This window comes from Narcine bancroftii, chromosome 6 (assembly GCF_036971445.1).
Source record: "Narcine bancroftii isolate sNarBan1 chromosome 6, sNarBan1.hap1, whole genome shotgun sequence".
In the NCBI taxonomy this organism is placed as follows: Eukaryota; Metazoa; Chordata; class Chondrichthyes; order Torpediniformes; family Narcinidae; genus Narcine; species Narcine bancroftii.
In genome coordinates, this window is record NC_091474.1 from 158,563,567 (window position 1) to 158,581,579 (window position 18,013).

Sequence of the window (18,013 nt, forward strand, 5' to 3'; positions counted from 1 at the left end):
ATTTTTGGACACCTAACTATAGGAAAGATAGTCATAAGATTGAAAGAGTGGAGAGAAGATTTACTAGGAAGTTGCCTGGACTTCAGGAACTGAGTTACAGGGAAAGGTTAAATATGTTAGGGCTTTATTGCCTGGAGCAAAGAAGAAAGAGGGGAGATTTAATATTTAAAATTATGAGGGGTCTAGACAAAAGTAAATGTAGGTAAACTTTTTTTCGCTGAGGGTAGGTGAGATCCAAACCAGAGGACATGGGATAAGGGTGAAATGGGAAAGTTTTAGAGGAAACATCTTCACACCCAGAGTGATAAAAGGAGTAAAAGGGGAGGGAGCGGCCAGTGAGGAGCGGCGCACTGAGTGAGTGGGGCACTGAAGGAGTGGGACTTCCAGCCTTTGGCTCAACAGGCTTAAGCAAAAGCAGGCAAGGAGAAGGGTAAGTGGCATTATTTTAGCTCAGTCATGCCTATGGGGTTAGTGCTTTGTACTGGATGTCAGATGTGGGAACCATGGATGAGTCCCACCCTCCCAAATAGCCACATCTGCGTCAGGTGCACCGAGATGCAGTTCCTTAAGGACCGAGTTGGGGAACTGGAGCTGCAACCTGAGGACCTACGGCTGGTAAGGGAGAGTGAGGAGTTGATAGATTCAACTTTCAGGGACATAGTTACCCCAAGACCAGATGTGTCAGGTAAGTGGGTAACTGTCAGGGGTTGGAAGAAAAATACCAGGAAAATGGAGAGCACACCTGTGAATATCCCTCTCAGTAGCAGGTATATTTTGTTGGAAGCTGTTGAGGGAGATGACCTGACAGAAGCTGGCAGCAGTGACCAGGTCGCTGGCATGGCGGACCAAAAGGTAAAGAGGAATGCAGTGGTTATTGGGGACTCCATTGTCAGAAATACAGACAGGAGATTCTGTGAGCCAGATAGGTATGCCCGCATGGTGTGCTGCCTCCCTGGTGCAAGGGTGCAGGATATCTCAAATCTGGTCCAGGGTATTCTAAAAGGGGAAGGCGAACAGCCTGATGTCTTGGTACATGTGGGTACCAATGACATAGATAAAAAGGAGGAAGTACTGAAAAATGATTACAGAGAGCTAGGACAGAAACTAAGAAATAGGACAGCCAGGGTGGTGATCTCTGGTTTGCTACCTGTGCCAAGTGCAACTGAGGACAAAAATGGAAGGTTAAGAAAAATAAATGTGTGACTGAGGGGCTGGTGTAAAGGACAGGGTTTTGGCTTCTTGGATCATTGGGATCTCTTTTGGGGAAGGCATGACCTCTACAAGAAGGATGGGTTACACCTAAACCCAAAAGGGGTCAATATATTGGCAGCTAGGTTTGGTACAGCCGTCAGGTGCGGTTTAAACTAATTTGGCAGGGGGGTGGGAACCTGTATGATAGGGCAAAGGACAGAAAAGATAAAACAGGAAAAGTTAGGTTAGGCAGCGAAAGTAAAAAATCAGAAAGATCAAGGAAGGTGAAAAAAGCAAATCTGAAGGCTTTATATCTTAATGCAAGAAGCATTCGGAACAAGGTAGATGAATTAGCTGTGGAAATTGAGATAAACAAATATGATTTGATTGGGATTACAGAAACATGGCTGCAGGGTGGGCAAGCCTGGGAACTTAACATCCCGGGGTATACGATATTTAGGAGGGATCGGCAAGAAAGAAAAGGAGGTGGGGTAGTATTGATGGTGAGAGAAGGGACCAACACGATTGACAGGAAGGATATTAACTCAGAAGATGCGGAATCTATATGGGTAGAACTGAGGAATAGCAAGGAGTGGAAAACGTTAGTGGGGGTGGTATATAGGCCTCCAAATAGTAGTGTAGAGGTGAGGGAAGGCATTAAAAGAGAAATTAGAAAAGCGTGCAATAAGGGAACAGCTGTCATCATGGGAGACTTTAATTTGCATATAGATTGGACTAGTCAAATTGGTAAAAATACAGAGGAGGAGGAATTCCTTGAATGTTTACGGGACGGTTATCGAGACCAATATGTCGAGGAACCAACTCGGGAGCAGGCCATTTTAGATTGGGTATTATGCAATGATAAGGGGCTAATCAGCAATCTTGTTGTGCGAGGCCCTTTGGGTATGAGCGATCACAGTATGATCGAATTCTCACTCGACATGGAGAGTGATGAAATTAAAACCGAGACTAAGGTTCTGAATTTAAATAAAGGGAATTATGATGGTATGAGACGGGAGTTGAGTAAGATTGATTGGGTGGTGTTTATGGGGGAGTTGACTGTGGATAGGCAATGGAAAGCATTCACAGATCTAATGGAGAAATTGCAAAAATCGTTTATACCGGTTTGGCATAAAAATAAACCAAAAAAGGTGACTCAACCGTGGATAACAAGGGAAATTAGAGACAGCATTGGGTCGAAAGAGAGAGCATATCAATTGGCCAAAAAAAGTACCGCAACCGAAGACTAGGAGCAGTTCAAGATGCAGCAAAGGAGGACAAAGGAATTAATCAAGAGAGCAAAAATAAATTACGAAAGTAAGCTTGCGGCAAATAAAAAAACCGACTGCAAAAGCTTTTATAAATATGTCAAGAGGAAAAGATTGGTGAAATCCAGAGTAGGTCCTTTGCAGTCGGAATCAAGGGAATATATAATGGGGAATAAGGAAATGGCAGACCAATTAAATTCTTACTTTAGTTCTGTTTTTACAAGAGAGGATACAAATAACCTCCCAAGGATGTTGGGAAACATAGAGACTAATGCAAGGGAGGAACTGAAAGAAATCAGTATCTCTAAGGAGATGGTCTTGGGGAAATTGATGGGATTGAAGGCAGATAAATCCCAAGGGCCTGATAATCTACATCCTAGGGTACTCAAGAAAGTGGCCATTCAGATAGCAGATGCTTTAAGAATTATTTTCCAGAACTCGATAGACTCAGGATCAGTACCCATGGATTGGAGGGTAGCTAATGTTACCCCACTATTTAAAAAGGGGGGTAGAGAAAAAGTGGGGAATTATCGGCCGGTGAGCCTTACATCAGTAGTGGGCAAAATGATGGAATCCATTATTAAGGATGTAATAGCGGAGCAGAGAAGGGATCGGACGGAGTCAACATGGATTTACAAAAGGTAAATCGTGCTTGACAAATCTATTGGAATTCTTTGAGATGGTGACAGGTAAAATAGATGGGGGAGAGCCAGTGGATGTGGTGTACCTGGACTTCCAAAAGGCCTTCGATAAGGTCCCACATAAATGACTGGCTTCCAAAATCAAGGCTCATGGGATTGGGGGCAAAGTATTGATGTGGATTGAGAACTGGCTGGCAGGTAGAAGACAGAGAGTTGGGATAAATGGCTCGTTTTCTGAGTGGCAGGCGGTGACCAGTGGGGTACCATAGGGATCTGTACTGGGACCCCAGCTGTTCACAATTTACATTAATGATCTGGATGAGGGGATTGGATGTAATATCTCCAAATTTGCAGATGACACTAAGCTAGGAGGGGTTGTGTGCATGGAAGAGGGGGTCAGGAAGCTCCAGTGTGATTTGAATAAATTGAAGGACTGGGCAGATACATGGCAAATGCACTACAATGTGGATAAGTGTGAGGTTATCCACTTTGGTAATACAAACCGGAGGGCAGATTACTATTTGAATGGCAATACATTAAGAGATGGGGAAGTGCAGAGAGACCTAGGGGTACTTGTACATCAGTCTCTGAAGGCGAGTATGCAGGTACAGCAGGTGGTTAAAAAGGCAAATGGTATGTTGGACTTCATATCAAGAGGGTTTGAGTATAGGAACAAGGATACCTTACTGCAGCTGTACAGGGCCTTGGTGAGACCACACCTGGAGTATTGTGTGCAGTTTTGGTCACCTTATCTAAGGAAGGATGTTCTTGCAATGGAGGGAGTGCAGAGGCGATTCACCAGGCTGATACCTGGAATGGCAGGAATGACTTATGAGGAAAGATTGCGCAAATTGGGATTGTACTCCCTGGAGTTTAGAAGATTGAGAGGGGATCTCATAGAGACCTATAAAATTCTGGCAGGACTGGACAGAATGGATGCAGATGGGATGTTTCTAAAGATGGGAAAATCCAGAACCCGGGGCCATGGTTTGAGGATAATAGGCAAACCATTTAGGACCGAGATGAGGATGAATTTCTTTACCCAGAGGGTGGTGAATCTGTGGAATTCATTGCCACAGAGGGCAGTAGAGACAGGTTCATTAAATATATTTAAGAGGGAATTAGATATATTTCTTCAGTATAAGGGTATTAAAGGTTACGGAGAGAAGGCGGGGACGGGGTACAGAACTTTAAGATCAGCCATGATCTCGTTGAATGGCGGAGCAGGCTCGAAGGGTCGAATGACCTACTCCTGCTCCTATCTTCTATGTTTCTATGGTGGAAATGTGAAATGAGCTGCAGTTGAAGTGGTGAATGTGGACTCACTTTTAATTTTTTAAGAAGAATTTGGACAGGTACATAGATTGGAAGAGTATAGAGGGTTATGGCTGGGATGCAATTAAGTGGGACTAGGCAACAATAATAATGATAATAATAATTATTTGGCATGGAGGAGAAGGGCCAAAGGGCCTGTTTCCGTGCTATGGTTCTATTGTCAACAGGTGGTCTATTCTTACATGCATCAGAATTATCTTGGTTTATTGCTTGTGCTACAGTAATGTTATTACAATAAAATCCCTGATATCCAGCGTCTACGGGGATTGATAGGTGCCAGATGAGTGAGTTTTCTGGTTGCGTGAATGGAAAAGGGTGAGGCACATGAATTTTGAACTTCCAATATTTTTACCCATTTATCTTATGCAATTTTCTCAGTTGCTTGAATTCCAGATGACAGGGATTTTGCTGCATTTGGTGGCCTATAGTCAGTCCTACCAATGATTTTTCCCCTTCACTATTCCTAACCTCAACCCAGGTGGATTCAACATTTTACTCCTATGATCTTGTATCTTCTCCCACTATTGACCTAATATCAAAAATAATTGATGTGTTACTCCATCTTTCTTACCTTCCTGCCTAAACTTCAGAATTACCCGATATCCTTAAATATCCTGTGTGGGGAAAATTGTGCTTTTCTTCAAAAAAAATAGATTCCTTGAACAGGCTGCCAGGGATTATGCTGATGCAAAAATGCAATAACATATAGGGAATGGGGAAATATTTATCATGTGCAAGAAGAAATTTAGTTTAATTTTGCATTGTGTTCAGCATAGACATTGCTAGTTAAAGAGCCTATGCTGTACAGTTCGATGTTATAAGGACATTTTTTTTTAATGTATGACTTTAACACTGGGATTGAATTACTTCTGTACACTCTGTTGAATTATCTCCCACTTCAAATATTGCTTCACCTGAAGATTAAAATTTGATCTTTATGTTCCACAAATGCACAACAACATTAAAGCATTTATTTTATGTTTACTTCCACTGCAATTAATTAAAATCAAGAGAGATGCAAAATGTCTGCCAATCTATATTCCATTTACAACACTTGAAAAAGTCTGAATTTTTATTGGTGTTTGTTGTCAAAGTAAACCAAGTGAACATGAAAACAGTCTGAAAACATGATTGGATCTTTCATAGTTCCTTTTCAACAAACCACTGCAAATAAATTTGGCCTTATAAACACAAGAAGAGTTTAATAAACCAATGCTGCATTCATTTGCAGTTATTGAATAGAATCGAATTCAAATAGTTAGTGCAATAAATAACTGAGCAGATAATCATTTTTGTATTTATTCAATGAAAACTATTATAGAATTGTGCATAGTCCTTCCAATGACCCCAATAACTAATTTAGCAGACCAAAACTCAGCTTAATAATTGGTCTTCAAGGGATGCTTTTAAAACAAGAAAAAGCAGATTGCTTTCCCCAGAAATACAAAAAAACACAGCAATCAGGCCAGACCACCCAAGCACCAAAAATATCAACTATAGTAAAAAAACCATATCTGAAAATAAATCCCATTACTGTCATAGTCAATCCAAGGTTTTGAAGTGGCTTAAAAATATAATACTGACAAAAGGAAGCTGTTTGCATTATTTTAAGAACTGAACAAATGCACAATGTCTGGACCACCCACAGATAAAATTAAGAAATAGCACTTTTATCTGCATTTGGTTATGTAGTTTAATGGTCAGTGGCTATCTGCTCTAACGCAAACAATATATGTTCATATAAACCTCCGCATTCAACATAATATCCTTCGCAATTTCCACCACTTACAATGTGATCCCACCACCAGGCACATATTTCCCTCTCTGCCTTCTGGAGGGACTGCTCCCTCTGTGACTCCCTCGTCCACTCATCCCACTAATCACCCCCTTGGTACCTACCCCTTTTACCTCAGGAAGTGTTACACTTGTGTTTACACTTCCTCTCTCACTACCATTTGAGGCCCCAATCAGTCTTTTTAAGTGAAGCAAAATTTCATGTGTTTCTGCAAGAGTCATCTACTAAATCACTCCTCCTGTTTGGATTATCTATATCTGAGAGGCTGGATGCAGACTGGGAGATCACCTTCACATAGTCTGCAGCAATGATGGGGATTTCCAAGTGGCCAACCATTTCAATTCCTGTGGTGACTTTTATGTCCATGGCCTCATGCAATGCCAAAACAAGACCACCTGTAAATTGGAGGAGCAACATCCAATATTCCATCTGGGGACTCTCCAACCAGATGGTATTAACATAGATTTCCATTAGGTTACTCCCCCATCTCCCTCACTTCCCCAACTCTCTGTCTCCTTTCCTCCAGCTCTCCACCCCCTTCCTTCTCCATTCAGAGAGCTATCCTGTCCCCAATCACTTCATTTTTTCTCTTGTGCCCTCCCTCCCACATCCACCTCTGACCTCTTGCCTGTGGGCCTATGCCCCCTGCCCCTATCACTTTATTCAGGCTGGGATACAGACTGCTTTTTGCTCATTCCTTGAGGAAGGGTTGGTTATGTTGGCTATGCTTCTTTATCTTTGCTACAGAAAGAACGTTGAGTGACTTGCTGAGTTATTCCAGAAATGTTGTGTAAACTTTGTTCACATAATGGAGTTGCTGGCTAAGCTGGCATTCATTGCCCATCCATGGTTATCCCTATTTGATAATTTGCTATGCCATGTTACAGAACAGTCAAGATTTAACATCTCTATGGGCCTGGATTCACACATGGGACAGAATTGATAAAGGTAGCAGATTCCATTCCCTAAAGAGTTACCGTGGATAGAGAAGGGTAGAAATTACTATTCTCATCAGTTCCCAGGTAAAATTTCACATGCCTTCTTTATGGATAACTGCTATAGCTAGTGACCACTATTAATTCAACTTCTGAAATCATCTTATGTCACCAGTAACTTCTGACAATACAAAAATACAAGAAAATACCATTGACCTAGAGAGGGCAGAGGAAGGGGAGCATTTCACTAAGCTATCGCCATTATATTTTTTTCACCTCAGCACCAATTTCCCGCACTAATCAATTATTCCCAGATTACTTTAATATTCAAAACCCAACAGATTCAAGTCTTGAATATATTTTGCAACGATCACAGAAAAGTATTTCTTATCTTAAGGACCACTGGGATCAAAATCTTTAGTAATTTATCCACAACATTGTAAAAACTGCATTAGCCTTCAAATTTTGGCACAAAATACAAGCATGAAGAATATGACTTTTTGAGATTTTAGAAAAGCATTAGTTCCACTAAAATAGCACAGAGGAGGAACTTCAGATGTATTCAGTTTTAACCCTGCAAAATTGCTTCAAGGTCAATATTGACATGTTATAAATAAAAGTCAGTACATCCATGGCAAGAGTTTAGATGTTCTTGTATCAAGATGTTCTCATCTTCTAGTATTAGTCAGAAATGATCACAGACCAAATTTTTGTCTGCCTATGTCTGTCATATCATAAACTAGAAAATTTTGATATAATCCTGGAATCCAAGTGTAAGAGAAACTACGCTGATAATACTTTCAAAATAGAAATTGATTCTTTGACTACTTTGTGCGCAGTGTTTTATATTTATATTTCCAAAAGCAGTGAATTTTCATCCATTGTCAGAAAATCATACACAACTGATAGTAAAAAGTTTTTGACCTTAACGTCACTAAATGCTAAACTTGCAGTTAGCAGCTAAATGTTCAATAGCTGAAAAAATACTGGAATACAGACTGTATCTAATGTACCTGCAACATTATCTTGGGCTCATGGTCACAGGTGGAATCAGATAGCATGCAATTCTTAGAATATTTCTCACATGCTTCTTGATTTACAAAGGAATCTCCATCAAAAGCCACTCTTAGTTGCTTCTCAGAGAGCTGTGCATCTTTGTCAAGATGACACAGTGTAGCTGCCGCGATTCCTTAAATATAGAAATAAATTGTTAAACATTTCTTATGTAGCTCCATCCTATAAATCCTGCAATGTTGACATGAAAACAATGTTATGAACTGAAGATGCCCTACTGGGTCTTTACCATGCACATTGCTTGGTCCCCTCAGTACTCACTTGTTACTAGCACTTGTCCTCTTATCCACTATGTGTTAATCCATATCCAAGAAGAAGAAAGATGAACTCTGACTGGATTATCAGAAGGATCACAAAAGGGTTATAATTGTTCAAAGACAGTTGCAAATTTGAGTTTGGAGTTAACCATCTCAGATTCCTCAACAAGTTGAAGGTCATAGCACATTTGCATAAAGAAAGTTATTCAAGAGATTGCACTGGAGTTCATGAGCACTCTATTTTGTCATTCATCTATCTAGAGCAGTGGCTTTTAAACTGTCCCCCTAAACTCACATTTCACCTTCAGCAATCTCTATGCCATCAGTGCTCTGTAATGTTGTTGAAGGTGGTATGTGTGTGGGAAGGGAAGGTTGAGAACTACTGATCTAGACCCAATTGTTATTGAAATATTTGCTTGAGAAAAATTGACATTGGCCCATTTTAATAACCATATAACCACTTACAGCACAGAACAGGCCAGTTCGGCCCTACTAGTCCATGCCGTAGCAAATCCCCACCCTCCTAGTCCCACTGACAAGCACCCAGTCCATACCCCTCTAGTCCCCTCCTATCCATGTAACGATCCAGTCTTTCCTTAAATGTAACCAATGATCCCGCCTCGACCACGTCTGCCGGAAGCTCATTCCACATCCCCACCACCCTCTGCGTAAAGAAATTTCCCCTCATGTTCCCCTTATAATTTCCCCCCTTCAATCTTAAACCATGTCCTCTAGTTTGAATCTCCCCCTTTCTTAATTGAAAAAGCCTATCCACATTTACTCTGTCTGTCCCTTTTAAAATCTTAAACACCTCTATCAAGTCCCCTCTCAATCTTCTACGCTCCAGAGAAAAAAGCCCCAGTCTGCACAACCTTTCCCTGTAACTCAGACCCTGAAATCCTGTCAACATTCTCGTGAACCTTCTCTGCACTCTCTCTATTTTGTTTATATCTTTCCTATAATTTGGTGACCAAAACTGTACATAGTACTCCAAATTTGGCCTCACCAATGCCTTGTACAATTTCATCATAACCTCCCTACTCTTGAATTCAATACTCCGATTTATGAAGGCCAACATTCCAAATGCCTTCTTCACCACACCATCTACCTGAGTATCAGCCTTGAGGGTACTATTTACCATAACTCCTAAATCCCTTTGTTGCTCTGCACTCCTCAGTTGTCTACCATTCAATGTATATGACCTATTTAAATTTACCTTTCCAAAATGCAGCACCTCACATTTAACTGTATTAAATTCCATCAGCCATTTCTCAGCCCACACCTCCAGCCTTCCTAAATCACCTTTTAATCTACGGTAATCTACCTCACTGTCCACAACACCACCAATCTTTGTGTCATCCGCAAACTTGCTTATCCAATTCTCTACCCCTACATCCAGATCGTTAATATATATAACAAATAATAGTGGACCCAGGACCGAACCCTGAGGAACTCCACTAGTCACAAGCCTCCAATTGGACAAACAATTTTCTACCACTACTCTCTGACACCTTCCATCCAACCACTGCTGAATCCATTTCACTACCTCCTTATTTATACCTAATGCCTCCACCTTTTTTCCTAACCTCCTGTGGGGAACTTTGTCAAAATCTTTACTAAAGTCCAAATAGACAACATCCACAGCTTTCCCTTCATCAACCTTTTTTGTAACCCCCTCGAAGAACTCAATCAGGTTTGTCAAGCATGATCTATCCCTGACAAAACCATGCTGATTACTCCCTATCAATCCTTGTACCTCCAAAAATTTGTAAATAGCATCCCTCAGAACACTTTCCATCAACTTGCCCACCACAGACGTCAGACCTACAGGCCTATAATTCCCAGGTTTGCATTTGGACCCTTTTTATTTGGAGTTAAGAAATTGTGCAGACAACAAATCAATTAGGTATGATTAAAACAGTGGTTTCCACTTACATAGCACTTTAAGCAATCTTTACAAATCAGAGTACTTATAGGATAGGGGTTGCTTAACGGGGCAGTTTGAAACCACTAATATAGAGAGTGTAAGTACAAGAAAATCTAGCCTTTGTTGGCGAGTGCCAAGTTGTGGACATTTTTACTTGTATGCTGGGAACTGTGCAAAAATTAAATTGTGAGTGCAGCATTAAGTTGGAACAAAATTAAATAAGATCAAAATCAACAGAAAAAAGATTTGGGGGGGGCGGGATAAAAACAGGAAAAATGAAATCAACATGTTAAATACATAATCAAAATCTGGAGTAATGCTCATGATCACTGACAGAGTGAAAAAGGTGTTTCTGAGGCCAGTGGATTATATTAAATAATTTCTCTCACGAGAAACAATAATATTCAAAGTTGAGATTTATTGTCAGAGCACATACAAGACATTACATTTTTGTAAGAACCCTGAGATTCTTTTTCCTGTGGACCAGGTAGAATTTCTACTTAATGGAAGCACAAAAGTTTGTACGTAAGAAAAGATTTGTATACAAAAGAGAGAAATGAAGCAAACAAAGAAATGTAAATACACTAACAAATTAAATTTTCTTCTTTTTTCTTTGGCTTGGCTTCGCGGACGAAGATTTATGGAGGGGTATGTCCACTTCTGTTGCAGGCTCGTTGGTGACTGACAAGTCTGATGCGGGACAGGCAGGCATGGTTGCAGCGGTTGCAAGGGAAAATTGGTTGGTTGGGGTTGGGTGTTGGGTTTTTCCTCCTTTATCTTTTGTCAGTGAGGTGGGCTCTGCAGTCTTCTTCAAAGGAGGTTGCTGCCCGCCGAACTGTGAGGCGCCAAGGTGCATGGTTGGAGGCGATATCAGCCCACTGGTGGTGGTCAATGTGGCAGGCACCAAGAGATTTTGTTAAGCAGTCCTTGCACCTCTTCTTTGGTGCACCTCTGTCTCGGTGGCCAGTGGAGAGCTCGCCATAGAACACGATCTTGGGAAGGCAATGGTCCTCCATTCTGGAGACGTGACCCATCCAGCGCATTTGGGTCTTCAGCAGCATGGATTCGATGCTTGCAGACTCTGCCAGCTCGAGTACTTCGATGTTGGTGATGAAGTCATTCCAATGAATGTTGAGGATGGAGCGGAGACAGCGCTGATGGAAGCGTTCTAGGAGCCGTAGGTGATGCCGGTAGAGGACCCATGATTCGGAGCCAAACAGGAGCGTGGGTATGACAACGGCTCTGTACACGCTATTAAGTAATATGCAAAGAAAGTCCTTAAATGAGTCTCTGATTGAATTTGTAGTTTAGGAGTCTGATGGTGAAGGGGTAGCAACTGGTGGTATGGGTTGTGGCATCTACTCCCCTTTCCCGATGGTAGCCTTGAGAACAGAGCATGCCTTAGGTGGAGTGGATCCTTGACAATTGCTGCTGCTCTCGATGGCAGCATTCCATGTAGATTTTCTCGCTGGTAGGGAGAGTTTTGTCTGTGATATTCAAAGCTGTGTCCATGACCTTTTGCAGGGCTTTCAACTCAGAGGTATTGGTGCCCCCATATGAGGCCACGATGCGTCAGGTCAGCATACCTTCTACTACACATCTGCAGAAGTTTGCCAATGTGATGCCGAATCTCCGCAAACTTCTGAGAAGATGGAGACATTGTTGTGCTTTCTTCACAATGACATCCAATAAAATTCCTCTGAGATAGTGCCTCCCAGGAATCATCCAGTGATCTCTGGATCGTACAACTCTGGTTTTCCCTCCTAAAAACTATAATCAGCCCCTTGGTTTTGGTGACATTGAATGCAATGTTGTTGTTAGTACACCATTCAGCCAAGTTTCCAATCAGTGCTCCTTTGTATTCAACCCACTATCCGTGATATCATCACCAAATTTGTTGATGGTGTTATTATCATAATCAGCCACAAGGTCATGGGGTAGGGGGCTATGAAGGCAGCCCTGTGGTGGTCTGGTACTGATTGAGAATGTGCAGGAGATGTTCTTACCGATGCTCACTGTTTGGGTTCTGTTGGTGATGATATCAAGGATCCAATTACACAGTGGGGTATGGAGGCCCAGGTCTTGGTATTGGCTGATCAGTTTTGAGGGATGGTGGTGTTGAATGCCAAACTGTAGTTGATAAAGAGAATCCTGGTGTATGTGTCTTTGCTGTCCAGGTGTTCCAGGGCATTGGGTAGAGCCAGTGAGATAGCATCTGCTGTGGTAGGCAAATTGGAATAGATCCATGTCGCCACTCAGGGAGGAAATTATATGCTTCAACATCATCATCTCAAAACACTTCATTGTGGATGTGAGTTCCACTGGACGATAGTTATTTAAGCAGGTGACAACACTATGCTTGGGCAGAGGTACAATTGAGGCCTGTTTGAAACAGGTGTATACCGTGACCTGAAGTGAGATGTTGAAGATATCTGTGAGTGCACTAACAAGTTGGTCAGCACAGGTTATCAGTACTCAGCCAGGTACTCTGTCCAGACCAGGTGCTTTATTTGAATTTATTCTCCTGAAGTTAATTTGCACACTATACTCAGATGTTGATGGTAGCGAGTAATCAGGGAACACATGGGTGTTCAGTGGTTCTTCCTTGCTCTAGTGATCAAATTGGGCATAGAAGGCATTGAGTTCATTTGGAAGTGAAGCTTTGCTGTCTCCTGCTGCACCAGATTTGGATTTGAAGCAGGTTACATTATAGTAACCTCCAACCAGATGGCATCAACATCAACTTTTATGGTTTTTGTTAGTGCCCTCCCCTCACGCCCCACCCATCCATATTTCTCTAGCTCTGCAAAGGTTAAAATGGGTTGCAAATTTGCAAGCAGTTCTGCATGTGGCTTTCTGGATGCTGTTTGACATTTTTATGCAGTCGCCTAGCAACATCTTACAGCCAAGCTTGCAGCTGGATTCTGAGCCATGTTAAGAGAGACTATATGTGTTAGTTTAGTTCTTTTGTTCTGCAAAATGGATGGATTGCAGAAGTTATGACAAATTCTATTGACTATCTAATAATGTATACCAATTGATAATAATGCTCACAATGTTTAATATTGTGATGATACGCTGCAGTACATCACTCAGCCAAAAGATGGCCTAGAGACTTTGCACCCAGTCTAATGACATCTGACCACCAGGTGGTCTCCAGAGGGCCGACTGTGGGCTCTCTCTTTCTCCCTGGGATCACACTGTGAGCACAGATAGCAGCCAACTAGATATTTATGTGAGTGGAATAAAACTGTGTTGCCCCAAACAGTATTGTGCCTGTGTTTTCCTTTGGTGCAGCCTACCACAAATATCATTTAATAAACTTTGGAAAACTCAAATTTAGTATTAATTTGTTTGAACAAGTCATAGACAACAATAGCATTCTTTCATCCTCCAAGCAACTATAAAGTAGTTGCTACATTTAAGTCAATAGAAACAAAATTAAGTCAATAGGAAGTTGGACATTAGATTTGGATTTTGAATTGAATCGATTTGGCTGTTTGGATACATTTCGAACTGAAGGAGGCACAATTGCCAACACCATTATCAAGGCCATTGAAGAATCAGTAAGCCTTACTTAAGGATTCCTGACGTTTGTGTTTTTTGCAAGTTAAAACACATTTTGGAGAAACTGCTGCTTGTCCTTTGAGGACTTTTTTGGATTTAGAGTTATTGCTGTGCAAGTTTGATGTCTGAGTGCATTGGTTGGCTGAATGGATATGGTAGCTGCTGTTGGAGCAGTCCCTGATGAGCTATGTGTCGAGGAGATGAAGGTCAAGGAACTTAAAGAAGAATTACAACATCAGGGATTAGATTCAAATGGAACCAAACTACTCTCAACCAAGACTGAAAGAGACAATAGAAATAGAGAAGATTTTGGCTGCTGGGAGTACAAATCCCACAGAATTACAGCAAAAAAAAAACCTCAATAGAATCCAAGGACAGCAACATGAAAATGGCTGAAGATGTGTCACAAGTTGTTGATGTGGAGGATGGCAAATAGAAAATCTACATGCTGTCATCGAGAGCAGCAGCAATTGTCAAGGATCCACTCCACCTAAGGCATGCTCCGTTCTCAAGACTACCATCGGAAAAGGGGTATAGATGCCACAACCCGTACCACCGGTTGCTACGTCTTCACCATCAACAAGTGCCTCAGGATAACCAAGATGAAATTCCAACTTTGTAAGGGTGTGTCAAAGAGTGGAAGCAGGAGTAGCAAAATAAGTTCTAGAACAGGCTCCAAAGTTTCAAGCATGTTTAAAAGTTCAGGCTGATGTGGCTGCTCTTGAAGCGGAACAAGAATGCATTAGGGATAAATATGCTTTAGAAGCACTAGAGGAAGAGCAAGAGGAACAGTTAAGGAAGAAGGCGAGCAGCTGCAATTGGAAACAAAAAAAGCTGTTAATAAGGCCAGATCAATGGTACTAGATGGCTCAGAGGCATCTGGTGTTTAAAATAAATTATCTAAAGCACTTAACGTTATGGAGTCCTGTTTCGAGGAAGGACAACAGAAAAATAAAATATTTAATATCAAAGAATAGCCAGTGCCTTGGTTACAAGACATATATCTGAAGAAAGCCAGTTAAGGCACGGGGGTGCCAGATCTCAAACACCAATAAAGTTCTTAATGGACAGAGATGTGAGCCAAATACCATCTTACAATGCAGGATAATGGAGGCTTCCGTTGGGTAACAGGAATCTGGGTGAACAGAGTAATGTATGCCCAGGCATGAGAAAGCAAGGTGAAATGGCTGCATTGTTAATCCAGATACAGTCTCTCTCCTCTCTGCCTAAGAAAGAAATTCAAGCTTTTAATGGTGACCTACTTCAGTTCCCAGCATTGATGATAAACTTTGAATGCAGTATTGAAATTAAGAGCCAAACCTCAGAATATTGTCTATATAATTTGGAACAGTTCACGGCGGACAACCACAAGAACTTGTAAGGATTTGCCATCCTATGGATCGAATGATTCAAAAGGGCTAAGTCTTTACTAAAAAGGATTTTGGAAACAAGCATAAAATTGCTACAGCTTATGTACAGAAGGCTTTTTCATGGTCATCAGTAAAACCGAATGGCACGAAAGTTCTACAAGCTTACGCCCTACTTCTAAGAGAATGCTACAATGTCATGGTCGACATGTCTACTAATATGCTAATTATTTTAAATAAATTACCCAACCAGATGAGAGAAATATGGAGAAGTTCAGTTGTTGAATACCAGAAAGAATACAATAAAATTGTTACTTTTATGGATTTAATGGAGTTCATTGAAGGGAAAGTAGACATTGTCACAGATCCAGTGTATGAAATTATCAAAGGCTCTCAGACAGTAAGCAAAGAAGTTGACAGGTTCAAATCATACCCTCAACCAAAATTGAAAAAAATGTACATTTGTCACCTCCATGGCAGTTGGGAAATTAAGGAAATGGAAAGTTGGCCTGCTGTGAAGAAATGTTTGTTCTGTAACAATAAGCATGCTTTGGAAAAGTGTACATAGTTGGAAAAGAAGGGACATAGTGATAAAAATTGCTTTTGTAAAGGAAAATGGAGTATGCTTTGGCTGTCCGTGTAAAGGACACCAACAAATTCTGCAAAAAGTGACTTAGCTGAGACATATGAAGGCAAAGCATCCCAAAATGCTACACATCTTCCAGGAAAAGAAAAATATAGAAAAGGAACAAACAGCAAAAAAAAAGCAGATGGAAACAGTGCTAACGCTTCGATACACACAAATGGTCTTACTTGGCCTGGTGAGAACAACTGCAAACTTACCTGTGCAAGTCAAAGCCAAAAAATGGAAGTGCAATAGTGCACTTATGCATTTCTTGACCCAGGTAGCACTCCAACATTTTGCATTGTAGGGCTAATAAATAAGCTTAATCTTCAAGGAAGAAGGACAAAAATTCTATTGAGAACAATAGATTAAGTTAAACACATTGAAACTAATGTTGTTTTTGGCCTAGAGAGAGATCGCTGGACTGGATAGTAATGATTTTTGTTAACTTCCAGATGTTTACACGCAGAAAATTATGCCTGAACATAAAGGAAACATCCCACATCAATAAGACTTTGAACATTTGATGCATTTGAAAAAATTGTTTGTTTATGCAAAATCAACTCTGAGATTAAGTTGCTCATTGGTTCAGATGAAAAGCTCTGGAGCTGCTAGATACGATAGAATGTCAAAACTATGTTTGGTTGGATGATTAATGGACTATTAGAAGGGAGAAATGAAGTTCAAGACTAGATGGCTATGTGTTAACAAGATATCGATTATTAAACTTGATGCGCTGTGGGAACAGTAGTTCAAGATCAACAAGTGCCTCAGGATAACCAAGAACCTTTAAGGGAAGGCCAGCAGTTCTTGGAATCAGTATCAAAATCTGCCAAGCTGGTTAATGATCATTTTTATTGCATTGGATTACCTTAAAAGAAAAGGGAAATATGCATGTCTGATAATAGAAATAATGTTGTCGAACAATGTAGAAAGAGAAGATTCAAGAAAGATTCTTCTTTTCATTCAGACTACAACTGCGTGCCTGTCGTGTTATTTAAAGGTTATGCGGAGGAAGTACCAGATGTCATCTTGGAATGTAGTGATGACCAAAAAAAAGGTACTTATCACATCATGGGGATTTGCATCCACAAAAGAAAAAGCTTTGAGTGATGTTTTGGGAGTTTCACTAAATTCTCAACTATTATAGGGTCCAGATTTGACCAGTACGTTGACAGGCATCTTAACTATATTCCGTAAAGAACCTGTTGTCATCACTGCAGACACTGAAGCAATGTTTCACCAGGTGAAAGTACCAAAAGACCATGACTTGTTACAACTATTTTGGTGACCTGATGGAGACTACAGACAGAACATGATGGAATGCAGAACTTCAGGGCATATATTTGGAGTGACTTCACAAGTTGTGTGAATTTTGCCCTGAGGAAGTGTTCTGAGGACAATACAAAACAATTTAGCTCTCAAGCTATAGGTATCATCAAGAATAACTTCTGCGTTGATGACGGACTTGCTTCTGTAACTACAGAAGAAGCAATAACTCTTATCTGTATTAGCAGCTATATCTGAAACAGGAAGAGGTCTCACAATTAAGAATGTTAAGGAGATGATCTGCTTTTGCCAGAGGATGAAATTTGCAGATGAAATTTCAAGTCTGAGAAAGGGAATGAATATTAAAGGGACAAGCAACATTCGTAAACTCAACCACATTCTGTAGAATGGTGTATTGAGGAGATGAAACATCCTGTCATGCTGGCCAAGGATCTTTACATCTCTGATTTGATTCTTCAGCATAATCACGAAGAGGTGGGCCATAGTAGTCACAACCACATGTTATCCAATCTACACCAAAATTATTGGATTCCAGAGTCAATCCGAAAAATTATGTTGAAATGTGTTGTTTGTCAGCCGACTGGACAACAGCAAATGACAGATTTGCCCCTTGACAGAGACCCTCCTGATGAACCTCCATTTACATATGTTGGATTTGATTATTTGGACCCTTCGGAATAAAGAATGGAAGGAATGTCGTGAAATGCTATGGTATTATTTTCACATGTTTAACCACAAGAA

At 40.8% G+C, this 18,013-nt stretch overlaps 1 protein-coding gene across 6 annotated transcripts in view; it reads right to left on the reverse strand.

The window, feature by feature from the left end:
• Window positions 1-18,013, reverse strand: part of LOC138736645 (cytosolic 5'-nucleotidase 1A-like) — a 150,571-nt gene that overhangs the window by 96,944 nt on the left and 35,614 nt on the right. For all 6 annotated transcript variants that reach the window (XM_069886473.1, XM_069886471.1, XM_069886469.1 and 3 more), the window contains exon 5: window positions 8,179-8,354. In XM_069886473.1, coding sequence (XP_069742574.1) covers window positions 8,179-8,354 — 176 coding nt within the window. The remainder of the gene's footprint in view (window positions 1-8,178; window positions 8,355-18,013) is intronic.